Below are 26,458 nucleotides of genomic sequence, written 5' to 3'. Positions count from 1 at the left end.
ATATAATTTTGCCTGTGTAAAACAGACGATATTTCCAATCACTCAGATTCGTGTGACCAATAAAAATCATAATTCCCAAATATGAAAATCGTCTGTTTATGCTCCTAAAAGCCATACACACATTTATGTGGGGTGAAAAATGAACCTAAAGGCTATACATTTTATAGAGCCATACTAATAAAACATGTATCGAGCTATCAGAGTTTTTGCTCCTCATCAGTATAAAGCGGCTTTATGAGGTGTGAAAAGGTAGATATTAATGTGTTGTGCTTCTCATACTCCTTAAAAGTGGAGAAAGTTACGTTAATTTGTTCTTTAAAGGATAACCGAGGTGACATGATGAGATAGACATGTGTATGAAGTGGCTGAATAGAGTACTGGTTAAGGGCTCTGTCTTTGACATGGGAGACATGGGGTTCGAATCCTGGCTAGGGTCAGTACCTATTCAGTAAGGAGTTCAAGGCAAGACTCCCTAACACTGCAGGGTGGCCTTTTGAGCGCATCCCAGTGGCTGCAGCTCTTGAGCGCTTTGAGTCCGACAGGAGAAAAGCGCTATACAAATGTTTGGATTATTATTATTATGTGTATGTACAGTGCCAAGCACACAAATAACTAGGCTGTGTTCCTTTTTTTTTTCTCTGTCTGAAAGAGTTAAACATCAGGTATGCAAGTGACAGTTTCTGTCCGGGTTGGGACTGGGGCAGACTATAGCAGAACCATCACAGATAAGTAATTTTAGCCATAAAACACTTTCCTGAGGAGGGAGCGCAACGTGATGACGTAGGGGGCGTGCTCCGACGCTCCTCCCGGTCCATGAGTCTCGCTGGCTGAAGAAATGTACGCTGAGGGAGGGAGACCTCCGACCCGCTGCTAAAATCCGGGGGATGACGGGCCGCAGCAAACGGAAGGGGACCCAGGAGAGCATAGCGGACAAACAAAAGACCCCACAGCGCTCCGTAAAAGACCTGCTGATTAAATCTTCAGTGGAGCACACTGCCGCAGATATGGCGGAGAAACACGTGCAGTCAGCGGTACCGGCTACACCGCCGCAGGCATCCTTGACTAAGAAGCAGGGGAGCTTGGATGAGATCTGGAGGCATCTAAAGAATCTGCCAACGAAACAAGACATGGCGGAGCAGACTGAAAAGATACTCCAGGCGACCAAAGCAGAGATAGAAACGCTCCAGGTAAACCTACAGGAGGCAAATGATAAAATTGGACGCCTGGAAACTGACGTGAAAGAGATGCAGGTGAAGATACAGGACCTAGTTGCAACTAGAGAGAAGCAGGCGGCCTATAATAATGTACTGCGATATCAATTGGAAGACACTCAAAACAGAGCCAGACGTAACAATATTAGAGTGCGGGGCCTTCCAGAGACAGTGAAGCCGGAGGATCTGATGCAGACGGTGGCCACTCTTTTTAATAAGATCTTGGACAGACCTGTAGAGCAGCAGATCAAGATAGAAAGATGCCACAGAGCGCTTAGACAGTTACCAAAACTGCTAGAGCCACCAAGAGACATTATATGTCGTCTACATTACTATCAGGAAAAAGAGGCTATAATGGAGGCGGCGAGGCGACAGGGAAAGATCAACCATGAAGGTGATGAGATCCAACTGTATCAAGATCTGACAACGAGTACATTGCAGCAGAGAAGGGCCCTACGACCGATTCTACAAGTTATGAGAGCAGAGGGAACGCTATACAGATGGGGATTTCCCTTCAGCTTGATCGTCAGAAAGAATGAACGGACGTTTGTATTGAGACATCCATCTGATCTACCGGATCTGTTCCGGTTTCTGGAAATGAACCCGATTGAGATTCCTGAGTGGAAACCAGATCTGGACTTTATGGAGAGTGGACGACGAAATCGCAAGTATTAGTAACAAGCAATATGACTGCTGTTTTTTCCTTGCTGAGGAAACGGTTTTTTCTCTCCTTGCAGCTGGTTTTTTGTTTTTTCTTGCGCCACTGAAGACTTTTCTTATTTTTGTTTCTTTTGCTGTTGTCCTTATATGGCTATAATAGACTCCTAGGATATAGTTAAAATGCCCCCTGGACAGTGGGGAGTAGGAGGAGTAAGAAATGAACATAATGATTTTTTTTTTTTTTTTTTTTTTTTTCTTCTCACAAATGGGGAGGGGGATAATCGGGAATGTGATTAACAAAGATCAAGTTAATGGTCATAAGTGGATGTTTGGCCTGATGTTATTAGACATTGAATTAATGAGATGTGATTATATGTTGACCATATGGATAATGTGGATCCCCCTTAGGGGTATATCGCAGATTCTGGGGGGGTGGGGGAGGGGAGGGGACGGAGAGAAGATGCGATCTACCACAGGGGAGAACTGAATTGAAATTAGTAGGGAGAGGGGAGATGATTGTATAATAGAGGGGAGTGGAGGGAGATGATGGGATATTTTCAGCCTGTTTCCTTGCTCTGTTTATTTGTTCTTTGATTAACCCTGTTTATGCCTGGAGGAGTCTCGCCCCCTGCGTATGACAGGGCTCATTACGAAAATTATATTGAACTATAAAGGTGGACTGGTTACAGGGGTGTGGGATGTGGGGGAGAGGGGGGGTGTGCCACTGGAGGGTGGGGCGGGAGGGACTCACCCCATAGGGGAGGGGGTGGGAGGTGGGGATGTGTCTTTATATGTATTTGTCGCTATTCACCGTGAGGGGAGTATTTATAGATTTTTCTAAGATAAATGCTGATTAAGAAAAAGTGAGTCAATGTGGTATGGGGATATTTGGAGATGGAATGAGAATGGCACGGAATGGGTCTTAGAATTTAGGGGGAGATGGGGGGAATTTATAGACAGTATAGGTTACACTCATCACTACTTAGAATTATGGGGGGAAATAGCACATATTAGAAATTATATATGTGATGGGGATGTTGGACATAATATTCTAGAGGGAGGAGATAATTGACACTATAGAGAGAGAGTCACAGAAAGAAAGGAATGAGTAAAATTGAAGTGTAGTAGCACTGTGCGGGACACATAGGGGTTTGAATAGATAAAAAGAAAAGGATAGTGAGGTGGTTGAAGAGGGATTGGTAGGTTGAGGGGAGGGAGAGAGTATTATAGAAGGGAAGATACACCTAATACTAGACGGAATAGAGGGGGGGTTATATCACTGGGAAATTTTGAATTAAATTAGATGAGGGATTTTAAAGGTAATATAACTTTGCACTAGGATATACACTGAGGAATTATTAATAGGAAAGGAGAGGTAAAAATGATTGGATTAGAGATGGAGGTTCATAAGACTAAACATGGAGATATATTGAACAAATGATGCACTAGTGGGAATGAAGGACACGAAAACATATAGGTGAAGTGCACTAAGAGGAGATATGTGGAGGTAGGTAGGTATATGTGTGTATATGGACTTGTATATGTGCTTGCACATAGATATGTGCATATGGATGTAAGAGCATAGGGAGTATAATGACTTGGCTGACGATCCTAACTGACAGCGGAAGATGGAAGTTGGTGGGCGCGGAGGGAGTGGAGGGGGGGGGGGAGGATAGATGATTGGGGATATTAAGAAGACGCTGTCAGTGGGGTGACACCATCTAGGTATAGTAAGGTGGGTAATAATTTAATGTTTGCGATGACTAGGAAATAAAGGAAGGAATAGTCACGTAGTAATCTAATATAATTGAATATAGCGAAGATGTTATTTGAGCTTTTGAATATATCCCCATTTGGTAAAGGAAGAAAGAGATTAAAGAAATTTTTTTTTTTTTTTTTTTTTTTTTTTGTGTGATGGAAGCGGAGCTGGGGGGAGAATTGGACCGGGAGGCGGAGTGGGCTTCCTTAGTTGAGACGGAACTTCACCCCACAGGGTAGTATTACCAACATATAGGGGACACAAACTGTGGATCCCAGTAGGGAATCTTGACCCAATAGGCCTATAGTAAGGCTTTTGTGGACTAGGTCTGCAAAGGAGAAAGATGAAAGGACTGGAGAGGATGAGGAATGAGAGGGTTTGTGTGAAGAGAGTAAGAGAGATGAAGGATCAAATGACTGGTGATGATGGATGGAACTGGGAACTGTGTGTAGGTGTGCGGGGAGTTGGAGGTGGTGGAGTTGTGGGAGGAGGAGAGGAGGAGGGGGAGATATATGAAACAACTTAAGTGTATGTCCCTGAATGCCCGCGGCCTTAACATCCCAGAGAAAAGGATAAGTTTAATGAGAGAATTGCATGAACAACGAATACAAGTTGCATTTATTCAGGAAACCCATTTTAGGGGACCTTCACATCCCAAATTAACAAATTGGAGATTTCCCCAGGCTTTTTACAGCAGTGTGGGGGATGTAAAGAGAAAAGGGGTCGCAATCATTCTATCAAGAGAGGTGGCCACTGAGAATATTGATATTTTTCAAGATCCCAATGGTAGATTTCTATTAGTAAAAGGAATCTTTAATACACAAAAGCTTACATTGGGAGCTGTATATGCGCCTAATAGTAAACAAATTGGATTCTTAGAACAGCTTGTGAGTAAGCTAGAGGGGTTTGCAGAGGGATCGGTGATTTTGGGAGGGGATTTTAATTTTACGTTAGACCCTCAGATAGATAATTCTACTGGAAGAGCCTTTCTTCCATACAAGGTGATTAAGAGAGGAAAAGGCCTTTTGCAGAGGAATCAACTACTAGATATATGGCGTGTGCAACATCCCACTGTTAGGGACTATACTTATTACTCCCCTCCCCATGGGTCCTATTTGCGGATAGATATGTTCCTAGTGTCACACAATCTGCTATCTCTGTCAATTAATACAAGGATAGGGGTGATAGCAGACTCAGATCACGCACCAATTTATATAGAGGTAGATTTGGGAGATACTAATGTAAAATCGCATTGCTGGAGATTAAACACTGCTATCATTCAAAAAGAAGAAGTAAAGGAAAAGATAAAGGAGAATATCCAGAACTATTTCCAACTTAATGACACGGGAGAAGTCTCTCACACGGTAGTGTGGGAGGCGCATAAATGTGTCATTAGGGGGATATTAATACAGGAGGGGAGTAGGATGAAAAAAGAGAGGGAAAAAGATAAAGTTGAGCTATTAAATAATATAACACGCCTAGAAAGACAACATAAGATCTTATTAGATGGAGAAGTGTTGGGGGAACTGACAGCGGAGAGGGAAAAACTTAAGAACCTTTTGATTTCAAAAGCAAAATATATAGGGCAAAGATGTAGGAGAGTGTTCTACGAACATGGGAATAAAGGAGGTAAACTGTTAGCTAAGGCGTTGAGAACTCAACAAACCTCTAATTATGTCCCATATATATTGGATGCTACCTCCAAGAAACACATGAGAAATGAATCTCTAGCACGGGTCTTTAAGGAATACTATGGCTCTTTATATGGACTCCCAGAAACTGAGTCACAAAAAGGAAGGGAACATAGAATAGAGAGAATGAAGAAGTACATAGTTGACTCAGGTCTACCAGGTATTTCTTCAGAGGAAAGGGAAGAGTTGGATAGACCAATCACAGTAGAAGAAATAAAACAGGCAATAGTGCAGACCCCATTGGGAAAGTCACCTGGTCCTGATGGATTTGGGATCGAATATTATAGGCAATTTGGTGACATATTGGGACCACATCTTGCGAAGGCATTGTGTACTTTGGCGGAGAGTGGGGACAAAAGGGGAGAACTGGGCAGAGACAGCCTGGAGTCTCATATTACAGTAATCCATAAAAAAAATAAAGATCCAGCAAGTTGTGCAAGTTATAGACCTATATCGCTGTTAAATGTGGACTTGAAGTTGTTTGCAAGAATTCTTGCCAGACGCCTAGCTCAGATTGCGCCGAATTTAATACATTATGACCAGACAGGATTTGTTCCTGGAAGAGAGGCACGAGATAATACCACTAGGACCTTGATTCTGATGAGATATGCGAGAGCCCAGTCCATCCCTGTCATGTGCCTCTCGACTGATGCCGAGAAGGCGTTTGACAGGGTGGACTGGGACTTTATTAAACAGATATTAGAGCAAATTGGCCTAGGAGATAGGATGAGAGCATATGTTATGGCACTCTATTCCTCCCCTGGGGCCAGGGTTAAGATAAATGGAGCACTGTCAGAGCCATTAAAAATAAAGAATGGAACAAGACAGGGTTGTCCCCTCTCTCCGCTAATTTTTGCACTAACGTTGGAGCCACTGCTGAGACATATTAGAGGAAATGTAGACATAACAGGGATAAAGGTGGGAAGGGAGGTACATAAAATTGCTGCATATGCGGATGACCTCCTGTTTTTTCTCACCCGACCCAGAATTACATTACCATGTTTGTTAGCAGAATTTAAGAAATATGGGCTTTTAACCAATTTTAAAGTAAACTGGGATAAGTGTGAAGCCTTGGGAGTAGGGATGAGTTTGGAAGATATAAATTCGATTAAAGAGAACTTCCCAATAAGGTGGGTTTCAAGGACCCTGACATATCTGGGGGTTAAAGTGGTGGTTGACTCTAGGGATGTTGTGCAGTTTAATTATAAAGAAATGGAGAAGGAGATAGATAAGGATTTAAGGAGATGGAATAAGCCCGAATTTTCATGGCTGGGGAGGGTAAGTATATTAAAAATGAACATCCTGCCGAGACTTTTATATTTATATCAGACCCTCCCAGTTGCGGTACCATCATCTTTTTTCCATAAAATAAGAGGAAGTTTCCTGAGATTTATATGGCGGGCAAAGCCCCCCAGAATAGGCTTTAGACTATTGAAACAACCCAGACAGAATGGAGGATTAGCAGTGCCAGATCCTTATTTATATTATATAGCCTCCATCCTTAGTAGGATCGTAGATTGGCACAGATCCACACAAAGTAAGAGGTGGGTAGATTTGGAGCAAGAGTTGGAAAATATACCGTTAAGAAATATACCTTGGATGGGGACAAAGTATTGCCCCTCACATCCGGCAAATGAACTGCTAAGGCATACATTGAAAATTTTATATAAGCATTATAAGAGAATGGAACCTGTGGCTTATCCCTCCCCACTATTACCTGTCCTGGATAATCTGGAATTCGCCCCTGGGATGCAAAAAAAGGCATACCCTAATTGGAGAGGGCAGAAGGGACTACAAGCACGTATGTTAATAGAGGGAGGATAGTGGAAGACACTGATTGAAATTGAAAGATCTATGCAGAGAGAGGGTCTGGATTTCTGGAGCCTAGTACAATTCAGGTCATTTCTGAGTGCGAGGGGCACGAGGGAGGAGTTCTCCAGGAGGAATACTAGATTTGAGGACATATGTGAAAGGGAGGGGCCACAGAAGGGGGTGTTGTCCCGGATGTATGCAATGTTAAATGGACAGGAGGACCATACACAGGCTATTAGAAATAAATGGCAGGAGGATTTGCAGAGGGATATCACGGATCTACAATGGAGGAAAGTATTAATGTGGGCACATAGGTCGTCTATCTCGGCTAGAATACAGGAGATGGGTTTCAAAATATTAACAAGGTGGTATTATACACCAGAGAAATTGGGAAAGATGTTTCGGGGAGCTGATAGGAGGTGTTGGAGATGTCAAAAAGATATAGGTTCCTTAAGACATATATTCTGGGATTGCAAGGATATTAGACCCTTCTGGGAAGGAGTCAGGGGAGTAATGAAGGAGGTGACGGGGATCGAGGCGCCAGACGACCCGGGTTTCTTCCTTCTGCATCTTAATAACTGGAGTATTGGTAGCTATAAGAAGTCCATAATCCGCCATCTAATAGATGGTGCTAGAGTACTTATAGGGAGACACTGGAAAGCAGTAGATCCCCCCTCTGTTGCGGAGTGGCTTGGGGAAATCTCGTATATATTTAGAATGGAGCAATTAACTCATTGTTTACAGGGAACAGAGGAACAGGGAGAGGCGATATGGGAGAAATGGGTTAAATTCACAGAAACAGGAAAATATAGGAAGATCTTGGGAGGGTCGTAATATGATTAGGCTGGGGCTGGACGGGACACTCTGAATAGATGCCTCCCCCCCCCCCCCCGTAGGCTTTGCCTTCCCTCTCCTCCCTCTCTCGGGCTCTCCACAGTTTATGACTGGGAAGGATGAATGGTGTGAGTGAAGTATGGAAGGAAGTATGATGGAATACATTGTGGACTATCTAAAATAATATATATGTATTTTTAGAAATTATGATGTTGCGGAGAGGGGATAATTAAGTTTCTTATATTTTGATACATACATATTTATTTATAGATTTGTGATAAGTGAATGTGTTAAGATATTACGTGACATCTATATGTAATAAGCGATATTGAATTTTAAGGATTAAATGAAAATGATAAATAAAGTATATATAAAAAAAAAATAAAACACTTTCCTGTCAGTAAATGGCTTCTGAGAGCAGGAAAGAGATAAAAAGTGTCAATAATTCATAGATTTGAGCTCTCGTATACTTCAATGAAGGTGTCATTGAGCAGAGACCATGAAACAGTAAAAACTGAAAAACTAGATTTAAATATAAAATAAAAGTGTGGGATAACTAAAAAGAAATTTTTAGGAGGAGAATAGATACAATTGTTTTTCTCATCAGTTTATTTTCACCTCGGATGTCCTTTTAAGATATACGTAAATAACAATTTTTCTCAACCCAAGTTTGATTTGTGGACAGTGTTATTTCAATCTACTGGGTCAGAACAGTATTAAGTGAAAATACTACTATCCTTTGCGTTTGTAGTTTCATGTTCAGCAAGCCTCATTTTATGCTTTAAACACATGGGGCTTGATTCACAAAAGGGTGCTAACTCAGTTAGCATGCCTAAAAGCTTTGGGCGTGCTCAGTACGGTGCTAAGCAGTTAGCATGCCCAAAGCTTTTATTGATCGTGCGCAAAGTTTAGTGGTGCGTGCGAAACGTCGCACTGGAATACGATCAAAACATCACACCGGGAGTGCCATTTTAGGCGCACCCGGTGCAACGTTTTGATCGCACTCGGTGCAACGTTTGCGCTTAAACTTTGCGCGCGCTAGTTTAGTGTGCGAAACTTTGCGCCTCACAATTTTTTTTTAGACGTGCTAACTAAGTTAGCACCCTTTTGTGAATTGAGCCCATGGAGGGAAATTAATTTAAAGCACTGTCTTTGGAAACCAGCATTTACGCAGTAATCATTTTAACTTCTAAAAATGGTTATTTGTTAACACTTCCTAAAAAGCATTGTCTGAAATCTGTTTATTTATAGTTCCTTCCGCACTGATGTCACTCTTGTGTGCTTTAAATGTAGACCCTGAACGAACAGACCTGTGCATGATCTTCATATGACAAAATGGGGCATATTCACTAAACGCCAGTAAAATTACTATACACAATAGAGCACAGTAATTTTACTGGTATTTATGCAACAGGCATAACACTTATTGCTCATTTAGTGTAACTTGCATTTCCTAGGTAACCCACATGTTGCTAGTATGGTATGCATTACACTAGCAATGTGTATGTTACCTAGGTAACGACAGTTGTCCTATGTGCATATTGCATGCTTATTCAGTTGCATAAATGCACACGATCATTATACTTGCATTTAGTAAATATGCCCCAATAGTACTGTACTTTCATGTTCTGCTGCACCAAAACATTATATGATGGTTAATATTTTACACAAAGTAGGGCAGATTGTATCAAATCAGGTACAAGGTAAATTTGAGCTACACAGGTGCAAAAGAGGAGTAGCTGGCCTGAGTGACCAATCACAACCCCTTATCAGGTCATCTGCTGCAGATCTTCATCAGCTGACGGTGGCCTATTCACTTCAAGGCCTGCTAAGGCCACATTTCTCATCAGGGGTATTTACATTATATGATAAATGAGCAATACTTTTTTATTAACAGATTGGGTCCTAGAGCAGAGCGCTCCTACACCAGCTGCAAGTAGATTAAGCAATGATGATTTCCCTGTACACTGGAACAACCTTGGCATACTAAGCCATCTCCAGGAACAGCACAAATATGCCATCTCTGAGCAAACACAATGCGGAGAATTCAAGCACAGCGGACCTGCAGACTTTCCATTAACAAGGCGCCATAAACATGCACTGAAAAACAATGTAAATAGTCCTAGTAGTGCTAGTGATGATGCCAGACAGCGTTTTCCTGCACCAGAATTTACTTTTAATGACATCATTGCAAGGACAGCTTATCAAACAGGAAGAATGATAGAATTACTGAGCAAGCCAATGATCTCTAGCGGGCACTACAGCAGCATGGAAGACAGCATTGCAAGGCTGCAGCAGAAGATACAGGATAAGGTCCACAACGTGCTGCTGTCACCTACCAACATTCCTGAAGTATCGAAAAGAATTCCAATGCATCAGCTCATTCTTGGTAATTCATTGTCTTCATCATACTTTCTAATCATGTGACCTGGTCTTGTGAAAAAGAAACCTGCTTATGAGAAGATATAAGAACCATTAGAAGTTATCTAGATGTATTTAGTAAGGCTGCACGAGGTAGATTTGTGACAAAAATTGTGCAGTAAGCCACATGTAATGATCGGGAGGAAATCTCATAACTCCTATGAGAACCCACTCCTCTCCAGGTCTTCTGCAGCCCCCTGCTGCTTCTCATGCTGTATATATATTATTTAGGTGCATCCCCTTGGCATCTGCTTACAATGACTGGGCTTTGGACACATCCCATGTTTATCTCTTGATGCCATTGGGGCAGTCAACTTAAAAGTTTGCCCATTACATTGTTTTTTATTATTTCCGTATTACTAAATCCTCCTCTTTCTGGTGTGCCTCTTGTTTTTCAGGTTTTTGATTGTGACTCTGCCATATAAAACTGGTACTTCCACAAATTAGTGGCCGTTTCCTATTACTCCTAGGTTCAGCAGTGCCACTGTTCAGGCTTCTGTCCTCTGTTAATGTCAGGATTACAGTCCGCCGCCTTTTTGTATAGTAGGTAGCCATGTGCCCCTCAGTATAGGTAGCTATGTGTTCCCTCTCTAAAGATGGCCATAATCCCTCTCAGTATAGGTAGCCATATGTCCTCTTATTATAGGTAGCCATGCCCCCCCCCCCATGTGTTTTTCCCTTACTGTAAGTAGCCATATTCCCCCTTAGTATAGATACCCATGATGTATCCAGTATAGGTAGCCAGGTGAAGTATCTCACCTCTCCAGGTTCCAAGTTCAATATCCTCTCCTCAGCGCCACTAAGTGTTTGGTCTTCATGGCTCCAGCAGGCATCTCTCACCATGTGACTCGCCATCATGAACCCAAGAACCTACATGTCACATGATGAGAGATGCCAGCTGCAGCCATTGAGACCAGACTTTAAGGATGATGAGCTGAAGGGGACCTAGAGATGTGAGATATTTCTTCTCTGCCGCTTTTCCTTGTAAGCTCCCTGGCTTTATTATACCTACATCTGCCTGCTGCCTTCTTCCTGCTAAGCATAATGGATGTAGGGATGGGCACAGCAATCAAAGACTTGAGGAGGAAGAAGAAGACGGTGGGTGGGACACATAAGTATAATACAGCCGCTCCACTTCCAGCTGCTTGCTTGTTTCAGGTTAGTGACTGGCTAATTGGTCAAGCCAGGATCAGGATGAAGCCTTTCACATCTTTAATATCTGAACAAGTTACACAGATGTTATTGCAGCCACAACAGTCAAACACTAATGCTCAGAAACCAAATGGGACAACACAACTCTGCTGTGTATTATCCGAGTTGCAGACCACATATCCCTTGTTTCCACAAGCTGGCTGGCATTGACACATTTATAGACTTCTACAGACCCTTCTTTGCTTCTCTGAGTAGCTCACTGAGAGGATGAACTGTCAGGCTGCGGAAACAGAGAATAACATGTGTAAAGTCTTATGCATGATGATTATTATTAATTATTGTGTGTGTGTATATGTATATATATATATATACACCAACATAGTATTACGCAGCACTGGACAATAAATAGGGATATATACAATGTATATCACCTGATGATCCCAAAATGCGTAGTGATGTAGGACGTGGCTCTGGATGCATGGAGTAGGAAGTGACCTGCCGGTGGGAGTGTGCAGTTTGTAGGCAATTGAGGGGAGCATTGCCGCTGGTCCCGGCTACTTTGCCAAGACATTGCTCCTGTTTGATATGCGCAACCTACATACCTTCACCGAAGGGTCCCAGCAAGACTGATGTAATTCTAAAACAGGCGGAAGTACACAAACTTACCAGTTTTTTTGTTTGTTTTTTATTTATAAATCTTTACTTATAAATTGTTAATTGCTATGATGTTAAATGACATCCCTGTAACTTATGTTTGCTTTTGCAGAACATCAGCAAGCAATGATGAAGGGGGTGGCAGAGGGCGCAGGTAAATACCATTGTTTGCACTTATCACAGATGAATATTGTCTTGACACCAGTGAAAACAAAACCATAAGGGAGCTGCAGGCCTAACATGTTGTGCTTCACTAACTGCATCAATTTAGGCATAGGGTGTGGCACAATCCAATCTTTGGTTCTACCTGCTCACTTTTAATGCCATCATTTTAGAGTTCCTCCTTAGTAGAAAAATAGGTATAAAAGTATAGAGCTTACAATTACCGTATTTTTTCTACTATAAAATGCTCCTGACCATAAGACGCACCTAGGTTTAGAGGAAAAACGGGAAAAATATATATACTAAACCTGGTGCATGCATGGTGAAGCAGCATCTTGTGGATTATGCCCCCTTAGTACCTCACCCCTCCATGTACCTCTTGTGTCCGCCTCTGTCCTCCTCTATGCCCCTTTGTGCCCTTTTCTATGCTAATTTGTGTTCCTCTGTGTCTTCTGTTTGTCCCCCTCCTCTATATGGGCACAGTATAGGGGATTCCCGACCATTTGGCAGTTGGAGGTTTCTTATTGGCAGGCTTTCACAAGTCAGGAACTCCCTACATTTGGACTATAAGAAGCAGTGACTTTTTGTTCCCCACTTTTGGGGGAGAAAAAGTGAGTCTTAGGCTCAGTCCACACTACATGCGGTTGCAGTCCGGGCTCTGGTTTTCAAAAACCAGAAAGTAATGCTAAAAAAACATCCGTGCTGCAATTTTTGCAGCATGTTTCCAGTCCTTTTAAGATTAGTGGCCGTGGGTGGGAGGGCCGCCATACTGGAGGGGATAGCAGGCAGGAAGGGGGTCAGCGGGCACAGTGGTGTAAAGGGGGGCCAGCCCCCTCCTAACCTGGGACCCCCCGTCACCGCTCCCCCTCCAGCTAGTTTCTTTTAAAATGTATCTATCAGCGAGCGGGGAACTTACTCACTTCCTTGCGTTCCACCACTCGCTGCGTCACTTCCTGCAATGCCGCCCTCTGTATTTCAGTCGGCGGCATTGCAGGAAGTGACCCGGTGGAACACAAGGAAGTGAGTAAGTTCCCTACTTGCCGTTCGCTGATAGATACGTTTTAAAATAAACTAGCTGGAGGGGGAGCGGAGAAGGGGAGTCCCAGGAAAAGGGGGGGCGACCCCCACCCCTCCCCGCCGCTGTGCCTGCTGCCCCCCTTCCTGCCTGCTACCCCTTCCAACATGGAGGCCCCCTCCCCACCCACGGACAGGGCTGGGAACCTAGAAACGGGTCTGTTTCTGTGTCCACAGCTGTCTGTGTAGAGGGAGGTCCATTTTTGCATTGGGTTTCACTTCCCCTGCATGTTTTCGGGGTCCGTGAAAACCATGCAAATCCGGACCCTCCGTTCAGTTTTCAAAAGAGAATCCCCCCCGATCGCCCAAGGATCAATTTTTAAAGTGGGTGAAAACAGCCTCCATTTTTAACATTTGTATTTGTGGCTCCGGTTTTCGGCCGGGCCTAAAAATGGAGCCATGGATACGTTTTTAAAACAAATGTGAACCGAGCCTTATAGTCCAAAAAATACAGTAGGTGAACTATCCAGCCACTTGCATGTAGAGACCTAACATCTTGCTCACTTAGATGTGACAATTTGTTATTGCAATGTTATATAAATATATATTTTTGTGAAGCACGGTTTCAAATTTGTCACTTGGTACCGTAAATGATATGTCTTCTTGTAAAGCCTACTTACCCTAAACTTATACTACTTCCTACCTTTTTAATTTATTTTGATTATTTTGTGTTTCCTGCTAATAAAGGAAGAAAAAAATGGTTGTGAAATTAGGAATTGATTGTAAAAAAGAAAAGATAGTTTGTTTACAGCAATTACAAATCCCATAAATCGTTAGGTGCGCATACTGTTGTTATTGTTACTTCTGTGTCTTTCAAGGAGAAGATTCTATTTGCCAGCTGTACAACTCACAAACTTTGAAAAATCCTGAATCCTTGTATAAAGGCCAGAATGACATGTTAGAGACATATTGTGAACTGGCGGTGCTGGAATGCTTGGTAAATGGAGGACATGCTTTAAGTCTTAAGGTGAGAATACAAATAAAACATCCCAACGTTACAGAATAGAGGTGTGCACAGGAATGCTCCCACACTAGGACTGGCCTTGCATTGCCATTGTAGGTGTATTGCAGGTTTGCCACCATCTCTGTCTTTGTGCACACATATGATACAAAGGATTCCTTTTTTGGAACCGTGAAAATGCATCCAGAACTTCTGGTTTATAGCACACCAGTAGCCATTTAGACAAAAGCAAATGATTTGAATGGCTCCAGACTATCCTGAGGTGATGCAGTATGCATGTTCTAGTTTGCACAAGGAAGCAGAAATAAAGTGATCCTATGCGATTACCTTCTGTTTTAAGATGGAAATAAAAATGTACTGTGCAGTTTTTTTTGTTTAGCCCACTACCTAACGTGCTGGCTCACCATGACATACCTGAGTACCCTTGATATGGATAAACAGTTTGCTCTATCCAGCCATGATTAAGTACATGTGCTTGGACTAAGCAGATTTGGTTGTAGGATGTGCTATGTACAACCCAGCTATCATTGCTGATCTTTTGATAGCTTGGTAAACCGATCACTAGAAAATACAACTTGGCCAGTTTTTATTTGTCCTGAGCACCATTAGGTTTGTGAGATCTGGCAGACTTGAAAGTCAATGGCCTCAATTCACTAAGAACATGCTGGTGATAATAAAGCAAGAGAAAACTTTATCACCACACATCGATCGGTATTTTCAGTGTTAATTCACTAAAGAAGCTTGCCTTATTAACATGTAGAAATACGTTTTCAAGTGAAAGAGTTATCTTATCACTTCAGTCCTTAACCCCCTTGCCGGTCCAATTCCTGCGGCAAGGGGGCAGCGCAGCACTTTTTAAATTTTTTTTTTTTAAATCATGTCGCGAGCCCAGGGCTCGCTACATGATAGCCGCTGAGCAGCGGCATCCCCCACCCACTCCGATCGCCTTCGGCGATCAGAGTAAGCAGGAAATCCCGTTCAGAACGGGATTTCCTGCTGGGCTTCCCCGGTCGCCATGGGGACGGGGCGGGATGACGTCACCAACGTCATGGAAGTCGGGACGTCAGAGGGAATCCTGATCCACCCCTCAGAGCTGCCTGGCACTGATTGGCCAGGCTGCGCAAGGGGTTTTGAGGGTGGGGGGGGGGGGGGGGGCGGCGCGGCGGGTAGCGGCGAATCGGCGGCAAAGTGCTAGCTGCGTGCAATAAAAAAAAAATGCAAATCGGACCAGCGTGGCCTGAAAAATCCTCCTGCGCAGGTTACCCCGAGCTGAGCTCGGGATAACAGGCAAGGAGGTTAAAGGACCTCTGTTTGTAGTTAGAAAGGTGTCAGTGCACAGGGCCATGACCATGAAAACTGCAGGAGTGCTGTAGCCCAATTGTCAGTCCATAAATTCTCATGTAGAAGCAAAAAAGCTGGGCACGCACATCCAATGCAAAAATGTATTAAATAGTAAAAGTATACACGTTGCAAACAGGCTACAGTACCGTTAAAGGAGAGAGGTACAAGTCGTGGGGGGTATTGGTCAACAGCTGTTTCACGCCAAAGTACTGTGGCGCTTCATCAGGACATCTGAACATATGTGTAAAATCCCCTTAAATACACTTCACATACCCATTAAACGTAATTAGGTAAATTACCTACCCCAATCATACAGCAGGTGTATTGGAGGACGTCCCTCAGAGGGAGTTGACTTATGGTGGCCAACTGGAGTATCCTTCATCACAGTTTAGGAGGGGCCCAGGCATGACCAATTTCTAATGTAAGTCCCAACCAAGTAACTTCTGCTTGGCTGGAACGCACGCCGAAAGAACTAGAGGCTCCTGTGACCAAAAGGTTGCATCCTATAGGGATGCACGTCACCTCCGGACGAAACCGGAAGTGACGTATTGGGCGGCTGAGGAACACACTGCGTGTCATTATCAGGAAGTGCCGGCCAAAAAGGGAGATACTGCACGTCACCCCCTGTAGCTTTACAGGAGGTGACGTATCTCAAAGTATGCAAGACACTCCAGCCCGCCCCACCAAAAAAAAAGATCCAAGAGGTAGCTGAGGACAATGGTCCACATAGTTACATAAGTTGTGCGCCTCAGTTCTCAATGGGGCAGAGAGGAACCATGCATCATCTCTCTAACACATAGCCCCAAAAGAGAATGAGGTAACTGTAGGTCCGTAAAGCAGCATTAATATCAAGACTATAGAACTCACCACCCCGGATACAGTCTTACACCCAATTGTTAGGGACTGGCCTCCGCACCTGCAACAAACCAAGGGAAGAAGAGTATCAGAGTGAATAAATGTCAATTAAAGGAGCAATACATCAAATCTAAAATGGGGGACAAATTAAGGGAAATAGGTTATAAAAGTAATATCTACCCAATAAAAATGTCCTTACAATTCTACAGAAACACCGATAGGTTATTCTTCTCGTTTAGCCCCAAATTGTTAGTCGCATCAAAATAAGAGATTTAAAAACTCCTTAATTGTTTTTTGTTCCAGTCCCCCCCACGTCTATCTGTGGGAACCATTTCTATCCCAAAAAATCGTAGTTGGGTGACATCGCCCTGATGGGCGGACCGCATATGCTCTATTACACGGGGACTCCCCACATCATTATGGACCGATCTGCAATGATCCTCATATATATCTTTAAGAGGCCTTGTTGTCTCTCTAATATAGATCCTATTACAAGGACAAATGAGAGCATAAACAAGGCCTTAATAAATTGTCTAAATTTGCAGATCTTACCAAATCTATCTGGTGAAGGAGTCACCACTGCATATGAAGTTACAGCAAGAGCATCGACCGCATCGAAAGTTGCCTACAGGGCGATTACCACCCAACCAGGAGACTGTGCGGGGGCTCACAAATTCGCTTTGCGTTAGTTTGTCTTTTAAACTAGGGCCCCGTCTATAAGAGAAACAAGGAAGAGACCTACTTTTAGTCCCTAGTGACTTATCCTGCTGGATTATCCACCAGTTGTTTTTAATACAAGTTTTAATTTGCTCGAACATGGGGGAATAGGTAAAATGCATATAGAAGCTGTAAGAGAAATGCTGGGTTAGAGGTAGAAGGTGTGTATATTTCTCCCAGATTTCTCTCTTATATATGTTAAAACTCCAGGGCAGCAAGCATTTCAGCAGTGAAAGGGTGTTCTTTCACTGCATTTGGCTTTTTGGAAAAGCCGGTAAAAGGGGCCCTGGAGTGAATGGAAGTGAGCGGGTGGGACTTCCATTCACCAGGCTATCCAGGCTTTTGAAGAAGCCTGGCTAATTAATTGCCTCATTAGGCTTCAGGGGAAACCCTTTAAATATGGTGTCTCCAGTGTTAGTCTCTCTCTCTTCCTGGGATCTGCCTGCCTGCAGTAAGGAGAGCGCCAGACACAGTGAGTAACCAAACTTAAACATACTGTTTGTAGAGCTGGATGCTAGATCCTCTCTATTGCATAGAGAGGGAATCTATGTATGTTAGAGCCGGACAGGCTAGCGTTTATTTTTATGTTTTGTTTTTTGTTGTACTCCTGTGTGTTGGATATGTAAATAAAGCTGATGCTATCAGCTTAAAACTTAGTCTGCTGACTAAACTGTTGTTTCTAAGACCAAACTGGTCCCTGCAATCTGCCTAAACCCCCTGAGACTACACAAATTGGACTCGTTCCCTTACATGTGGTGGAGGATGCGGGCATTAAAAAAAAAATTATTTTTTTTTTGGTTTGGTTTTTTTTTTTAAAGGGCTAGAAACCTAATTGCAATTCATCATTATAAAGTGTTTTGTTGCATGTCAATATGGCAAGGCTCTGGTACAGGCTACGGCTGCCCAGCAAGAGGCCACCAGAGTCCAGCAACAACAGCTGATTGCAAACAGAGAGGAACAGCGTCAAGATCATGAGCTCCTCAAAGAGGTGGTGCAGCAGCTAGCTGCAAGGAGTGCAGCAGCACCGCCTACAGAAACCACTAAGTCAAGTGCTATTCGTGCTAGCTACTATCTGCAAAAGTTGACTACAAATGATGATGTTGAAGCTTACCTTTCCACAGATCGTGGAGAGGGTAGTGATGGACCGGTTCCTTAGGTCTCTACCGACACCTTTGCGCAAATGGGTAAGCCATGCAGAGCCAAAAACTGCTGATCAGCTTGTGGAAATGGTGGAGAGGTACGTTTCTGCTGAGGAGCTACTCAGCCTTCAACAAGTAGAGCGAACCCAGGTTCCCAAGGGAAAGCTTCCTGCTTGGAAAAAAGGATCTACAACTGATAAGAGCATGCTCCAACGTGGAGAATCTACTAGCGCTAGACTCAGAGAGTACCAAAATGTGTCAGGAGGGCCCCCTCCTCGCCGAGGACCTAATAAAGAGTTAGTGCGGTGTTTCAGGTGCAATATGCTGGGACACTTTGCTGCAGACTGCAGCCTAACTGATGAACCTATGCAGTGTGATATGGCCTTAACAAATAGACGTACGTCAATGTATGCTCAGATTGTGTGTACAGCCCTTCCACAGACAGGGAATGATAAGCACCTGTGTAATATTGTTGTGGAAGGAAAACAAGTAAATGCATTGTTGGATTCTGGTAGTCAGGTTACCCTGATGAAATCTGTGTTGGTCGAAACTCCTCAATATGTGCATGATAAAGTAGGGGTTACATGTATTCATGGGGATACTCGCGAGTATTCTATTGCGGAAGTGGAAATCAAAACTGCCTACGGGACATTAATGTACCCCGTAGGGTTGGTTCCCACTTTACCACACGATGTCATTTTGGGTAGAAACTTCCCACATTTTTGGAAATTGTGGGAGACAGACAAGGTTATGAACCAATCTTGCTCAAAGGGAAGCTCCCCTGATTCCGGTACTAACGTGTTTGAGGGTGTACCGGAGGCTGGGGCTACTAGAGATTTTCCGTTCTCTGTTTTAGCAGGGGAAGCTGATGAGGTAGACATGGAACCCCAGGTTGACCAGGTGATACCAGGGGGGGAAGTCCATGTAGACTCGGTTGAGGAAGAAAATGACATGCCTGATTTGGAGATTAGGAGGGATAATTTTGCTTCAGAACAGTTAAAGGATCCCACTTTATCTAGAGCAAGGGCTAATGTAAAAGTTATAGATGGGAAACCCGTAAACCCTGACTCCACGCCCTCTTGTCCCTACTTAGCCCTCCAAAATGACCTGTTATATCAGGTAGTAGAAAAGGGAAATGATCGGGTGGAGCAACTGGTTGTCCCAAAACCATACCGACGTATGGTACTTGACCTTGCACACAAACATGTGATGGGTGGACATTTAGGGGTAGAGAAGACAAAGGAGCGAATTTTGCAACGGTTTTTCTGGCCAGGACTACATTGTGAAGTCGAGGAATACTGTAGTTCCTGTCCAGACTGCCAGTATTCGGCTCCTAGGCCACATTTTCGTAGCCCTTTGGTCCCTCTCCCTGTGATAGAGACCCCATTTGAGAGGATAGCAATGGATTTGGTAGGCCCGATAGTAAAATCTGCACGGGGACACCAACATATATTAGTAATCAGGATGATACCATTTATTGGCTAACTTAGAGATGGATAAACAGTGAGCTTTCGACTTATAAAAAGCCTTCGTCGGACTGGTTCCTGACCAAAACTGAAAAACACAGCTTATATACACTGACATACAGAGGAGAAACATTCTTTAGCAAACATAAATGTAATTAGATGCCTTAACTGTTACTGAGGAGGCTTTCCCAGGCATCCTATCTAAACTGATAAGATCAATAGAATCCTCAACATGACATAAAGCAGACTCTGGTGATGGGGAGACATCGTAAATTCCGAATTCAAATGGTGACTGGCCTGGTTACATGCACCATTAATTCTAAGCTTAATGGCCCATACTCACGAGGGACTTTTGTCGCCTCAACACGCGGCGCGCGCGTGTTGCGGCGACAGGTCGCCCGTGAGTATGGGCCGTCGCACGCCCGCGCGCCCCCGAACTGTCGCCCGTCGCTATGTCGCCATGCGATTGAAACTTTCAATCGCATGGCGACAGTCGCCGCTGCCCCCCCGCCGCAACTGTCGCTAGTCCGCGTGAGTACGCGGACTAGCGACAGCAACCTCCATTGAGGTTCACAGACCTTCCGGCGGGGGGAGGAGGAACGTCAGCGACAGCTTCCGCCTTGCCGCTGGTCCCTCTTCCGCATGTGTACGCGGAGGGACCTGGCGAGAAGCTGTCGCCGGCCTGTCGCCCACACGCTCACGTGTGCTGGCGACAGGCGAGTTTTGCAGCCCGTGAGTACGGGCCTTAAGAGAATTGTGGCATTTAAAGCCAGCACCTGAAAGCAAATAAAATGAATAGTGACAGTGAATTCCATCTTACACAGCATATGGCACAAAAATGAATAAAAAGATTGAAAAATGAAAATTAAAAGAATTGTGGCATTTAAAACCCATCGTACCAGCACAAGAAGTTAGAGTCCTTGTTTAAACCATCTTCTACAGTTTTGAACCAATGTATAAACTTAGTTTCTTGTGTTAGTCTCATGTTTCCCGATTTGAAGCCACCCATTAATACAGTGACGCGAAAATCGCTTAAACTGTGTCCAGGTAAACAAAAGTGTGTTGGTATTGGGAGATCAGTATATTTTGTATTATCCTTTTTCCTGCTGTTAATAGTGGATCTGTGGTGTGTCATGCGATCACGCAGTGGTTGACTTGTTTCTCCCACATAAATTCCTTTGGGGCATTTTGCACACATGATCACCTATACCACATTAGATGAGTCGCAGGAAAAGGTACTTTGTATTCCTGTTGTGTACCTGGTATTAGTATCCTGTCAGTGGAATGGATGTGTTCACAGGTCCCACACGTTTTCCCTCGGCAGGGGAATGTTCCATTCTGTTCTTGCCTATTTAAGGCACTCCTCACTATCATCTGCTTAAGATTGGGTGGCTGTCGGAACGCTAGGAGGGGAGGTTCAGGGAATATCTTTTTCAGTCTCTGATCCTTGTGTAGAACAGGATGAAGTTCTTTTGCAATCTTTCTTAAGATTTCCAGGCGTGGGTTGTAGGTTACTACCAGTGGGACACGGCTCTCTTCCTGGCTCTGCTTGTACTCCAGGAGCTGAGTCCTAGGGATGTTGTTAGCTTTCTTGATTTGGGTCTCAGCCATTAGAGGATTGTATCCCTGTTTTATGAAATTCTTCTTCAGGTAACCCAGGTGTTTGTCTTTGTCATCCTTGTCAGAACAGATCCGATTGCATCTTATTGCCTGGCTGTAAATTATGGAATTCTTTATATGTTTGGGGTGGAAACTGTCATACCTGAGGTATGTGGGACGATCCGTCGGTTTGCGGTACATGGACGTTTGTAAGCTGTTCTCTTTGATGTATATGGTGGTGTCAAGAAAGTTTTATACCTTTCATTAAGGACTGAAGCTCATGAGGAGGTTTATGCAAAAGTGATCTCATTTTAATATTATTTTTACATTTAACATTATTGAGCACTGATCCTGTTGTAGCGCTAACTTTAGAAATAACGCATTTTATCTCAGTAACTGTACTAGCTGCATAACAATATGGATGTATTTGAATATAGAGATAAACGTAGTACTGATGTAGAAGCTGTCTTTAAAGTAGAGGAAGACACACAGGATACTATAAAAAAGGAAGTAGAGGAGAAATTTAGAGCTTTAGAAAATGTCCTGATAAAAGAACAAACTACATGGTGGGATGTAGCCTCTTTGAATAAGTATATATCTAAGGGGGTGGTACCGCAAAAATGCAGGTGGGATGTATCCCCAGATGATGGTGAAGAAGATGAGGAGAACAACAAGGAGTGGGAGGAATTCTTTGATGGGTGTGGCATAGGCTTTATGGAACTATTGAGAAAGAGGAAAACCAAGCGGTTGGAGCGCTTGGGTCGAGAAATTATGGGAATAAAAAATGATTTGGAACCGCATAAAGAAAACGCGCTTTATAAAACACTCTCAGAGAGGACATGTGAAATCCTAATTAAACAGGAAAGGGAGATAATTATAAAAAAGAAGAAGAAATTTATATTTGATTGGAATGCGTATAAAATGAAGAAAGCCTACAAATGGCAAAATAAAACTATATTAGCAACAGTTAAGGACACTCCTATACGTAGACCCATAATGGGGGAACAAGGAAATGGCACAATACCAAAAAGAAATGGGCATCCCATCAATAATCTACAAACTGGGAACAGGGTGGGGCACGAATATAGAGAACCCATGCCAAACCCCCAAATATTTAGAGCTATGAATAGAGATCAAGAAATAAGGAAGGATGATTATAATACAAGCAATCATCACCGGAGGGATCTATATCCAAATAGACAGTATAACCCCCCCATACAAAATAAATATGACCCGTTAAGACACGAACAAAGGTATCAGCCTTTTTTAGGGCCGAACCAGGGACATCACAAACCGCCACTGAATCCCAAGTGGAGACCGGAATACGAACATTACTACCAACCATCACCAGGAGGAAACAAGAGAAGACAAGAAGGGGGGTACGAGGGGGGAGGCGTATACAAGAGGAGAAGAGAGACATAGGGAAAGGCATATACAACATATCAGGAATTCCCCTGAATAGGGAAGAAACAAAAATGCTGGACCAAGGACTTAAACACGCCCCCAACCAACCATTGAACAAATTTGGTACATATGTTGATCTTCAAAAATATACGAGAGTATTGAACATAAAGAAATACTTTCTGAGTAAGGAAGGGCCTACAAGTAGAATAAATCCAACAGTAGAATATCAACACACAGGAATGAAAAATAGATCACTGTTCAATCCACAGAATATCATTAACACTAACTGTGTGGATGTCTTTAAGAAGATGGTGGAAAAGGAATTAGAGAAGATACAACCGAAAAAAACGAGAGGAGTCAGTAAAATGGCGAAGGAGATGTTAGAAGAAAAAAAGTTAGTTGTAAGGCCGGCCGATAAAGGGGGGGGGGGGGGGGGGTGGTAGTCATGAGCCAAGAACAGTATGGGGAAGAGTTAAGCAGGATAGTAAATGACACTGAAACGTACAAAAAATTAAGAGGGAACCCATGTAGCACATTTATGGGGGAGCTGAGAACACTGCTAAGGGGGGGCCTAACGGAAGGAATACTTAACGACACAGAGTTTGAATTTCTAACCCCGACAGCACCAAGAACTCCCATCATATATCAGGTCCCAAAGGTACACAAAAATGTAGAAAAGCCCCCGGGGAGGCCCATCATCAGCGGTATAGGGTCCTTGACACACAGATTAGGACAATATCTGGACTATTTCTTACAACCGCTGGTGTTGGGCCTACCACAAGTGGTGAAGGACACTAAACACATGTTACAGATCCTGAATGATATACCCATAGAGGATAATGATGTACTGGTGACAGCAGATGTTACGTCGCTCTACACGAATATTCCGCATCAAGCGGGTATGGATGCGGTAAGATTTTTTCTGGAAAGGGACACAAGCATTAAAACACAACAGAGGAACTTCATCATGGAATTATTGGAATTCGCCCTGACTAGAAACTACTTCTGGCACGAAGGGAACTACTATCTACAGATTAAGGGGTGTGCCATGGGGGCGGGGTTCGCTCCCTCATTCGCCAACCTCTTTATGGGAAGATGGGAACAACAGGTACTGGGGGAAGCACAGGATGGCCGTATTATAGTCTGGAGACGCTTTATAGATGATCTATTTATACTTTGGAGAGGCGGAGAGGAAGAACTCCCCTCGTATTTTGAAGAACTCAATAAAAATGAAGTTAATATTGAACTAACTATGGAAGCAAGTAAAAAAAGTATCCATTTTTTGGATCTAAACATTGAGAAAAGGGAAGACAGGCTAGTCACCACTACATACTTCAAGCCAACGGATCGTAACGGATATCTGTCGGTAAGAAGCTGCCATCACCCTAGATGGTTAAGAGCGGTCCCAAGAGGACAAATTATGCGTATACGCAGAAATTGTAGCGAGATGGAGGACTACATTACCCAATCACACACCCTATTGGAACGCTTTGTGGAAAAGGGATATAAGGAGGAGGACATACAAAAAGAAATTATGGAAATAGGAAGAATGGAAAGGAGAGAGTTGCTGGGAGACAGGGTCAGGGAGGGGGGGCATTTTAGTGATCGATTACCTTTTATTAGCGACTATTCAGTACAACATGGGCAGATAGAAAGCATTTTCAGGAAATTTTGGCCAATATTAAAAGAGGATGTAACACTAAAAACAATCTTACCAGAGCAACCTAACTTTGTATATAGGAGAGCAAGAAATCTTAGGAACATATTAGCACCAAGTTGTGTGAACCCACCAAGAGAAGTCACCCCTTTCTGGCAACAAAAAGGCTTCTATCCATGCAGAGGATGTGTGGGATGCAGGGAGGCAACACCAGTGAGATGCAATGAGGTGACATCAACATCTAAAGGAGGCACCTTCAAGATAAGGCAGAATATCACCTGCAACAGCAAAGGGGTTGTGTACATGCTTTGGTGTCAGTGTAACCTCCAGTATATTGGAAGGACGACCAGAACACTGAAGAGAAGAGTAGGAGAGCACATAGGTAACATCAGAAGAGGCTTTAAAGAACACAGCGTATCTGAACATTTCAGGATCTGCCACCAATCAGACCCTGCAACATTACGATTTTGCGGAGTAGAGAAAATGAGATACTCATGGAGGGGCACCAATAAAGTAAGAGACATATCCAAAAAGGAAACAGAATGGATCTACGCTATGGGCACTTTACAACCAGGGGGACATAATATTGATATTGACCTGAACTGCTTCATAGCTAATAGCTAAATGGAACATAATTAACCAGTATAGATTCTCTCATACCTTGTGCGTTTAAGAATGACTACAGATGGTGTATAAATTTTGACCAAAAGAGGGCAGTGTCTGACATAGGAGGAAGATAGGATCCTAGTAGTTGGGTTTGTAGTGACCGATTTTATGATTTTTTTATCATCCACATAAATTAGTTTATGCAATAATATGTATCTTCAAATGCATGTTTTTTATGTAATTTGTATTTGTCATGTATTTGTGATGGAGAACGAGCTTTCCCCTATGTTATAATGGAGGGGGGAAATGACAGCCAGCTTGCTGTCCACACTGAGGCGCACAATCACGGGCACTTCCGGGTGAGGCAGAACAACTAGCCAATTAGATGCGCGCGACGGGGGGAAATGACGGCGCGCACTGCGGCCACCATACGCGGAAGGCGTATCCTTTGCAAGCCTATATACACTGACAGCCGAAGTAGCTAACCACGCCCCTGATGAGTCACATGGAGTGACGAAACGCGTAGGGTGAAGCTACCTCGGACTGTCGGAAGCACGGAGTGCACAGCGTGGGGAACGTACTGGCCAAACGATTCACCATACCACTACTCTGTGCGGACAACCAGCGGGAAGCGGAGCGAACCAACGGGCCTGACCGGGAGGCACGGGGGAGAGCCCGTAACCAAAACTCTGAGCGCTGTTATTGCTCCAACACATTGTGAGTGCAACTTTTTTAGCATTAAAGAATATCCTTTTTTACAAACGGAGCTGTACTATGTGAGGTTTTTTTACCCTATGAGACACATCTAGATCAACAAGGACTGACAGCAACAGGAAGAAGAGGACCTGTGGAGAATCCAATCGAGGGGGATCATACACGAGCGAGTTCTGACCAGTCTTGCAGTGGTCACACGGACAGGGTGAGTGCAATTAAACACAAGAGGCACTGATGTGTTTGCTATATATGGTGGAGCGCTAACTACGATAACAAGAGAAGAAAGTTAATCTCCCTGTGAGAGTAGCTCAATTTCAGTTTGATTGTGGGATGGAAGGCATTGAAGTTCCTGTGAAATTGGATAAGATCCTCCTCACTTGCAGACCAGATGATCAAGATGTCGTCGATAAAACGGAAGTAGGCCATGGGTTTTATATGACAAGTATTCAGGTATTCTTCTTCAATCTTTGCCATGAAGCATCTAATGTGGTATACGTGATCATGTGTGCAAAATGCCCCAAAGGAATTTATGTGGGAGAAACAAGTCAACCACTGCGTGATCGCATGAC

The 26,458-nt window shown here is 43.5% G+C and overlaps 1 protein-coding gene across 1 annotated transcript in view; it reads left to right on the top strand.

The window, feature by feature from the left end:
• Positions 1-26,458, top strand: part of LRRC63 (leucine rich repeat containing 63) — a 74,175-nt gene that overhangs the window by 19,438 nt on the left and 28,279 nt on the right. The window contains exons 5-7 of the mRNA XM_068265212.1: positions 9,865-10,356; positions 12,307-12,348; positions 14,249-14,397. Of these exons, the coding sequence (XP_068121313.1) occupies positions 9,865-10,356; positions 12,307-12,348; positions 14,249-14,397 (683 nt within the window). The remainder of the gene's footprint in view (positions 1-9,864; positions 10,357-12,306; positions 12,349-14,248; positions 14,398-26,458) is intronic.

Source organism: Hyperolius riggenbachi, chromosome 2, assembly GCF_040937935.1.
Source record: "Hyperolius riggenbachi isolate aHypRig1 chromosome 2, aHypRig1.pri, whole genome shotgun sequence".
Taxonomy (NCBI): Eukaryota; Metazoa; Chordata; class Amphibia; order Anura; family Hyperoliidae; genus Hyperolius; species Hyperolius riggenbachi.
The sequence above is the reverse complement of the archived record's forward strand: the minus strand, read 5'-3'. Positions and strand labels throughout refer to the sequence as shown.